The sequence below is a fragment of the Cyphomyrmex costatus genome, unplaced genomic scaffold, assembly GCF_001594065.2.
Source record: "Cyphomyrmex costatus isolate MS0001 unplaced genomic scaffold, Ccosl1.0 scaffold1283, whole genome shotgun sequence".
In the NCBI taxonomy this organism is placed as follows: Eukaryota; Metazoa; Arthropoda; class Insecta; order Hymenoptera; family Formicidae; genus Cyphomyrmex; species Cyphomyrmex costatus.
Window position 1 is genome coordinate 1 of NW_017275264.1, and position 9,884 is coordinate 9,884.

Genomic DNA, 9,884 nt, shown 5'->3' on the forward strand with positions numbered 1-9,884 from the left:
ACTCTAAAGTACAAGATTTTAATGCATTAGATATGTTATTAGATAAGTATTATCCAAAAGAGACAGCAAGCTTTTTAAAAATGCAAGCACGCTTGTTTCAGAAAGAGAGTAGAGGTAGAAGGTACAGTGCAACTTTTAAACAACATTGTTTAGCTCTATATTTTGCGAATCCTAAACTATATAGAAATTTTGCGAATAAGTCTAAGATGTTTTGCTTACCGAGTTGTAGCATTTTAAAAAGGTTTACACAACATTGTTATATTGAGCCAGGATTGCAAAATGATGTATTTCAAATGCTAAAAGATAAAGTTGAAACATTAAAAGGTATTAACACGTATTGCATGATTTGCATGGATGAAATGTCTCTAAAAACTCATTTATTTTATAATATTACACGAGACAAAGTAATAGGTTTTGAAGATACAGGAAATTTGCAATCATGTAATTCGCTACCTGCACGAAACGTAGCAGTTATTATGGTCAGGGGTATCTGCAAAAACTGGAAACAACCATTAGCTTACTTCTTTTTACACTCTACAATGAAGGCTTCAGATGTGTTGCCAATAGTAGAAGAAACAGTACGAAAATTGAAAAGTGTTGGTTTAAAAGTTATAGCCCTGACTACAGATATGGGTTCTAATTTCCATAAGTTATCCCATTTATTAAATGTAACTCCTGAACAGCCATATTTTAATATAGATGACGATAAAGTATATTATATTTTTGACACTCCTCACCTTTTAAAAGCGACCAGAAATAACTTGTTACGTCATACCTTTATATATGAAGATAAAATTGCATCGTGGGAATATATTGTACAATTTTATAATTACGATAAAAAAGCACAATTCAGAGCAGCTCCTAAGTTGACAGATATCCACATAAGACCAAACAACTTCCAACGTATGAAAGTAAAATATGCAGCACAGGTTCTTAGCAGATCTGTTTCAGCAGCTATGAATACATATATTACTTTAGGTTCCTTACCTACGGTGGCTATGTTTACTGTAGAATTCATAGAAAGATTTAATAAATTATTCGATATACTCAATTCATCGAAAGTTTATAGCAAGGATTTGAATAAACAAGCATTCACAAATACAAATGAACAAACAAATTTTTTAATCGAAATGACAGATTTTTTACAGCACGTAAAAGTATTTAGCAAAGACGGAAAGAATGTTACAAATTCTGTAAAATTTCTTAAATGTTGGATTATTACAATAAATTCTGTCTTACAGTTATGGAATGATCTACAACAATCAAATTCTATTAAATATTTACTAACAAGAAGATTGAACCAAGATACATTGGAAAATTTTTTTGGTAGTATTCGTAATCAAAATGGAAACTCTTTCAATCCAACGCCAATTCAATTTTATTATGGATTTAAAAAATTTTTTTCCGTTCAATATAATAAAGCTAGTACTGGCAATTGCGAAACTGATGAGGATGCAGTATTAATACAATGTCAGGAATTTAACATCAGTGAAAATGTATTTTCACCTGCACAAAAAGAAAGAAATATTGATCTGAATAATTATGATTACCGCGATATGCCGGTAACAGAAGAAAATGTGTTCATTTATATTTGTGGGTACATATTACGGCGTATATTTAAAAAGCATTTTTGTGATACGTGTGCAATGTTAGCTGAAAATGACAGTACTTTAGATACTTGTTACATGTATTCTTATTTTAAAGCGTATGATAATGAAGAAAGTACGTTTGGAAATTTATATATACCAAGTATGGTATTCGTTGATTATATACAAAAATTACATTTAAACTTTGTTGAAAATTTTAATATTATAACAAAAAAAAATGTTATGCAACAATTTCTAAAAATTTTATGTCCTATTGAATTGTCAAATTCATGTCCTGATTTTCCAAAGATGTATTTATTACGATTATTTGTTAGAGTAAGAATATATTATGAGTTGAAGTTTACAAATAGAGATTTAAAAAAAAACAAGGAAGGAAACAGAAAAAGTATTATACTATGTCATGCCTAATAAACAATATTTTACGATTAATCTCCAATTACATGGAAATATCTACAAAAGAGCCACTCAGTTTTTGTTATTTTTTTGGATGAAGAATAAATATTCACGGAACGTTAAGAAAACAATTCAATAAGAAACGTAGTTTAATTTAATACATTCTTGAAATTACATATTATAATTAAAATGGAATGTTTTGAAATTTTGTAACAAATTAAAACAACAATAAATAAAATATTTTGATTTTACATGTTTTTTTATGTAATATATTACTACATTATAATATCGCAGAAGTCATCTTGTTTTTCCGTAGTCGTTTTACATTTTCACTGTTAATTACATTTATTAACTTTTAATAATCATGTGAAATGATTTTAAAAAATTTACTTTAATTAAAAATAACATTAAATGTTTAATCTATCTTTCTCAAACAACTTATGTAACTTTCGAAACTAAAAATCTGTCTATAACCTAATCGGATTCTCGCATGTCAATTTAACTAACGACTCTCATTTAAATCGCCTTTATAACGATATTAGTATATTTATTATATAAATTAAATTATATACTATAGAATTTCAGATAAAAATACGTCTTTATCGATACAAAATATGTTATGAATATGGGGTAGCATTTATAATGTTCAAATATAGCCCGCGAGCACAACTAACAATATGGCGATCGGTTAGCATTCAGATCAAAGGTGCCGACACAGAGTGGACCTACTGTGCTTACTTATACTGTGGCCTATATCGTATAGAGCCGTATACGCGAGATTCATTTTTCGGAATATGCGCATTGTGAACGATAGAAATATTCAGTTGAAAATACTTAGTAAAAACACGATAAAAGCGGTAAGGTAACGATAGACCTTAAATCTTTATCGTATTCTATCCGTTTCTATCGATTCTTTTAAGCAGGGTAGCTGTCAAACTATATTGATATTGAATATCGTTTAAATATCGTTTGAATATCGTTTATTCATTTAGTTTAGTTTTGTATAATATATTATAGTTTGCAGAAATGCCAGCGTGCTGTGTAAAATATATACAATATTTATTATTTTGGTAAATGAGTCGATGAGGGGACCTCCCTCCAATGACTTTGACCTTGACATATGTTGTCAAGGTCATGACCCTGAGTAACCTCCAACAGGTTTTAGCCGTCGCTCGTCCTTCGTTAAAAAGTTATTAACAATCATACTTTTAAAATAAACGTATTATTTCTGCTATACATGTATGATATGAAGTACTAATCTACACCTTTTCCTGTTCAGAAACGTTGAACTTTCCACGCAAAGTAACTTTCACCCCCCCCCCCTTGCACAGAGGCACACGATTTCTACGATTGTACTTACGTCTACAATGTACTGTCGGGGCAGACCTCTGTGACGGTGTGGGTGTGGGGGGTGGCCGAAGGCCGAAGTTACTTCGCGTGGAAAATTCAACGTTTCTGAACAGGGAAAGGTGTAGAATAGTACTTCATATCATACATGTATAGCATACGTTACAACTATGATTGTTAATAACTTTTTAACGAAGGACGAGTGACAGCTAAAACCTGTTGAGGGTTACTCAGGGTCATGACTTTGACAACATATGTCAAGGTCAAAGTCATTGGAGGGAGGTCCCCTGATTGAGACATTTACTATTTTAAAACTATAATTGTTAATAACTTTTTAACGAAGGGCGAGCGACGGCTAGTTGTTAAGGCAAAGTTACTCAGAATCATGACCTTGATAACATATGTCAAGGTCAAAGTCATTGGAGGGGAGTCCCCTCATCGACACATTTACCATTATTTTTACTGATTAAGGGTCTGAGCACAAGCATTGCCGTAACATTTTACGTCATACTTAAGTTGTAGACGTAAATAACGCACAAGCTTTAGCGTATCGGCGTATGACGTGTTTATGCACGCTATCGAAAAATATATGGCAATAATGTACATACATAAACACGTCATACGCCGATACGCCAAAGCTTGTGCGTTATTTACGTCTACAACTTAAGTATGTCGTAAAAAGTTACGGCAGTGCTTGTGCTCAGACCCTAAAGTGTTGAATAATATTATAGTATGTTATAATAAATTACAAAAAATAACGTATATTTAATAAACTTTTTCAAATACTTTCGATTTATTGCAGTGGATTTTTATAAAAACGACACAAAACATCCATCTTGTCACAAAGTTCACATTATACTAAAAAACAGAGTTGTTGCCGGTTCTATTTTTCTAGACATCTTCTTATCGGCCCTATGACATATCTTTTAAGCATATAATTTAGACATAAAGTGCATTTATAAGCGGTAATTTCAAAAGTGGGTCTTATTTTGTACTGGGCTTTATTCGGCTCAGGTAACTTATTGCGAAGAATATCACGTAATTTTGGCGTTTCGTCTCGGCTTCCACTACTGGAATTAATTCTTTTTCTGCGTTAAACATAATTTCAATAATATAATAAGAGATTAATCATGTTTTACCTGATATTTCACCGATTTGTTGCTTTTTTTACGGATTATCATACATTATTTTACTATAATATAACAGTTATAATTAATAATGTGCTGCATGCTTGGTATCTTGGTTATTAAATGAATATTTCAAATAAATGACATGAGATAATCGATATTCTCGAATGTCTCGGTATAAAATACGAGAATCTCGACAAGCGAGAATATCGGTCTATCAAGACGAAAAAATTTTATCAATCGCTTGTTTTTGTCGAGAATTTCGATATTGATATTTTCTCGTCTCGTCTCGCTCGAATGCATCACTAGTTGAGCCTTTTATTTTATAATTATTTTTAAAACTTTTTTGTTAATAACTTTTTAACGAAGGACGAAAGTTGTTGGAGGTTACTTAGGGTGCGTTCCGAGTCGCGCATGAAGCGCGCGGACTGCAATACTGATGCACAACACTTTGAAATTGTTCCGTTTTTTCAATGCGCGCATAATACGCATGAAGCGCTTATGAATTCGGACCGGTTTCCTGTGCGAGCTATGCGAGTTCAAGATGGACGCTATACAAGACGTCAATAAACAATTTCTAATAATTGTAATTTCTTCTTTAATACTTTTAAAGAAAAATGATGAAAGTTCCGATGACAGTTCCGACTCGAGCGATAGTGAAAATGAAGTCGAAGGCATATCTCTAAGTGATACGCAGAAAATATTTTTTCTATTAATAGTAGATAAATCACGTGGAAAACAAATTGGAGTTGAAAAAATTATTGATTACGTCGATCGCGTAATTCCTAATTAATATAACGTCTAATCTATACATTAAATAAATCAAGGTAAAATAATATGCCATTAATTTTGATGAAAGTATTCAACATAAATTAAAAGGGCGAAGTAAAAGTCAGAAGTAAATTACATTTAAAATAATTTAAAAATGTTAACATATTTACAATAGAAATATTACAAAAAATTGCTTAAAATTAAAAACATTATGCCCGATACTTAAAATTAAAAACATGTTGCGCGTAACAATTGTTAAAATTAAAAACATGCTGCGCGTAACAATTGTTAAGCAATTTTTGTAATACTTCTATTGTAAATATGTTAACATTTTAATATTATTTTAAATGTTATTTACTTCTGACTCTTACTTCGCATTTTTAATTTTTGTTGAATAATGCCATTAATTTTATCTTGGCTTACTTTCGCCATATCCTCTTCATTTAAAAATAAAATTAATACTTTATTTTTATCCTCTAATAAGACCGGGAAATCATGCAATTGCTGTAATCGCTGTTCCATCGCAAATCGCAAATATTCGTCCGTTCATTTTTGTATTGTCCGGTACTCGTTGCTCGTTCCGAATTACAAATCATGCGCATAGACCGCATGAACGCATCAGACGCATCAACTGCCTGAGGGGGCCTATTCTGTACACGCTTACCGACAACTGTCGGTAGCCGTGTACAGAATATGGGCCCAGTAGCTGGATTCTGTAACTCGGTAATTTGTAACGAAATTTGTCGATATCGTATTATGTATCGAAAGAGTCGCTATGTAACGAGACAGTATTAACGAGACATTGATTCTGTAAAGGAATCAAATCGAGAGAAATCGATACAAAATAATCTAACGAAACATCGATACAAAACGACGGATATGACGTCATATATTACGAGGATACGTGGAAAAGCCAATCAGAAGCGTTTATGTGAATTCTTCTTAACACGAGTTGTATACTTTAACCAAACATAGTCGATGACCGGTTATCAAGCGGCAATACGAATTTCTGAGTAGGCAAGAAGTTTTTATGAGAAAGTAAAACGAATACAAAGAGATACAAAGAGATATACAAAGAGATTGCATATCACGCGTAATGACATCGACGAGGTAAATCACATGTAATATGTAGCTATCTATATATAATATTATGACACATTGTGTATATTATATGTACATAAGTGTGGTTTGTTACATATTGTGATATGTTATGTTATTAAAATTCAATTGTGATTATAAATATTTGTGTATAAAACATATTTTTATATGTATAAAATATATATTATGAAATACATTTTTTGAGGTTAAAATACGTATAATGCCTTGATTATGAATGTCAAAGGAAAGAAACAGCAGCGATAAGACAGGGTCGTGCTTCAGAGGCGCAAATAGATGTCATGATCAATTATTTTTGTTTGCATCCACATGTGGCAAACAACAAATTAAAAGGAATGCTAGGGAAAAAAGAGCTTCAAGGAAGCTGGGAGGAACTCACGAATACATTAAATGCTATGTTTAAAAATGGAAAGAAGAAAAGTGTTGACTCATGGAAAACTGTAGGTTTACGTGTCGCCGCAGTTCTAATATTAATTTTTTCTGATACTTAAATTATTTTTTTTTAGACGTGGCGTGATACTAAAACAAAAGTATCAAACAAGGTAACAAGTTTGAAGAAAAATAGAGCTGCCACTGGCAATAAGCCAAATGATATTGTTCTTACTGAAAGAGACAAAAAAATTATTGACTTAATTGGATATGAATATATTGAAGGCTTAGCGACTGTTCCGGATTCTTTTCCAGAAGAGTTTGTAAGTTGGCTGCTCAGTTTCAAGAGATCGCTTTTTGATGGTGTATGTATGAGCAGTATTTTTTTCAATAGGAAAACATATTTGAGCGATTGGAGCAAGGATTAGATGCTAACATTGATGAAGCTATCCCACAGGTGATAACTGTGCAATCAGTGACTGTGCCAGCAGAAGAAAGTAAATAGATATAAATCTAAATGCTTATATAAATAAATTTTTTATTTTTAATTCTTATGTTTGTGTAGATATCAATAATGAATTATTGCCTATTGACTCACAATCAGTTACAATGACTATGGATGCTAATACTGAAGAAGATATGGTGATAATCTCAGATCAAACCTTAAATCCTGAGGTATCAACTTCTAATAATCAATCAGCTGATTTAGCACTGGAGAAACAAATTAATGTCGTTCCCAAAAATAAAACTCAATATACTTCTGCTTCAATGAAACAATCACGCATGCCAGTTACTTCGAAAGCAAATTTTTTAAGAAAAAGTTAGTTCTGCGACGCTATTGCAGTTTTATCAGTAATGGGCACGTTCAGCAGGCTCAATAGTTGAGTGAACGCTCGCTGTTATTGGTGTATTCTTTTAGATCATCCAATCAGAATTTTAGATCTAGAAGAATACACCAATAACAGCGAGCGCTCATTCGACTGTTGAGTCCACTGAACGCACCTAATAAAAATATATTTTTTTCCTGAATACACTGATGGGTGCTTTCCATTTGATGACACAAGTCGACACAAGTATCGTTCTATCTTTCTTGACATTTAGAGACTGACAAAGATAGAACGACACTTGTGTTGACTTGTGTCATCAAATGGAAAGCACCCACTATATACATGTATAAATCTTTTTGATAGGAGTTCACCATGAACGATTAGGAATTCAACTTAACGAAGCTCGAAAAGAATTTACATGTCTCGCTGAGCGGACATGCGAGGCGACAGAGGTAAAAAATAATTTATTCAGATAAATGTAAAATTATTAACAAGAAACAAATACCATAATATGATATTTGCTACAGGTGCTAGCACAGGCCGAAAAGTTACGGGCAGAGGCAGCCTTAATACAAGCAGAAAATAATCGTATACAAACTGATATTCTCCGCACTGTGGCAGAAAATGACAAAGCAAGGAATGAAGTTTTACTTCGTCTTGTAGATACTTTGGATTTAATTGTTAAACAGAAACAAAGTTAAATAGAGATGAAAAGATGCAATATAGAATGTAAAACGCTTTATTTTTATTTATACATATACAGCATATATGTAATACATTAATCTTAACTTTACACTTTAAAAGGCAACAAATGTAATATTTCTTTTTTTAGAATTTCAAAATAGAAAATAAAAATTCAATTTTCTCACAAATTATATCACATTTAATTTGTATTTCATTTATAATATTAATAATGACAGAAGTCAGAGGTCATCGCCATCAGGTAAATCGGGGAATCTATCTGCCATAATTTGTTTCTGTATTCTTCGTGCCAGCGCTAGATTCCTCACCGGTTCATTGTCCCCCTCGTGATATATGTGTACAGGGTCTTCAGGAAGACCTGCGTCTTGATCATTTAGGAACTGATCAACAGGAAGACGCGCATGAATTCGCATGTTATGCAAGATAGCACATGCGTTGATAATTCTACCAGCAAGTTCTGGTTTATACATTAAAATTCTTTGATAGGAACAACATCTCCACACAGACTTGAAAACTCCATTGAAACGTTCGACACAGTTACGAGATGAACAGAGCTGCATTGTATATTCAAACTGTCTCGTACCTATTGGATAATCAGCTAATGGAGTCATTAACCATGGTTCCAATGGATATCCGGCGTCTCCTATAAGCCAAGTTTGGCGCTCACCTCGATTATAGCAATACTCCATTGCCCTTCGAATAGGTGAATTGTTCCAAATATAAGAATCATTTCTAGCACCTGGGAATCTTGCATTAATATTCAGTATAAGGAGATCAGGATTAACGATTACTTGAACATTAAGAGAATGATTACCGTGATGGTTAACATAAGCCTCTTCATGTTCTACAGGGCCTAGTATATTTATAAATGTGCAATCGATTGCGCCAATCGCCCCTGGGAATGGCTGAGGAGCATTTCGGAATTTATTACGAGCTGCAGCTCTCTCTTCCTGAGACATAGGAAATTTAATCCAACGACGTAAGAGTCGTTGATTGATGGCATTTGTAACTGCGCGGATGCATCGACTGACTGAAGTTTGACTCATATTATGTTGGAATTGATTTCCTACGGATCTTTGATAGCAGCCTTGACCATAGAATTGAAGAACAGTTAAAACCTGTAGTTCTGGAGCAAGACCGCTAATTCTTTGGGGTTGCAAATCATGATGCAATTCGTTAATAAGGTAGAGTGCTAAATCAGGACTGAGCCGAAAAATATCCATAAATTCGTTTTGAGGTAATGTCAAAGGATTTGCATGGTCACGAAGTAGCCGGCGCTCTAATCTTCTTTCTATTTGCCGGACTCTCTGCTCAAGCAGTAACAGCTCCCATGCAAGGAATGCTGCTGCAGCCATGACGCTAAAACAGCATAAATGTACATTTATTAAGACATGTCTTAATATGTACAATTAAAAAAATTATTTCTCACTTGTAAAACGTTCCTAATTCAGAGCAACAATGTATTGTTCATGCTTATAACCTCAAACTATATGGTGTATACGCGCGTATATCCTATATACTATACACATATTCAATATGAGTTTCTTATCGTTACTTACTTTCACAATTTAGTATTAATGAGATTTCCGTAAATAAATGAATATTAATGAGAATATAATGTAATA

General features: G+C 32.7%; 1 protein-coding gene across 1 annotated transcript; it reads right to left on the bottom strand.

Annotated features, from left to right (window-relative positions):
• Positions 1-8,480: 8,480 nt before the first annotated feature.
• On the bottom strand, positions 8,481-9,614 carry LOC108782490 (putative nuclease HARBI1). The gene has a single exon (XM_018550771.1). The coding sequence runs from the start codon at positions 9,612-9,614 to the stop codon at positions 8,481-8,483; it is 1,134 nt and encodes a 377-aa protein (XP_018406273.1).
• Between the last annotated feature and the right edge of the window lie 270 nt (positions 9,615-9,884).

Coding starts and splice junctions, on each gene's coding strand:
- LOC108782490 (XM_018550771.1), bottom strand. CDS start 9,614: ATGGCTGCAGCAGCATTCCTTGCATGGGAGCTGTTACTGCTTGAGCAG.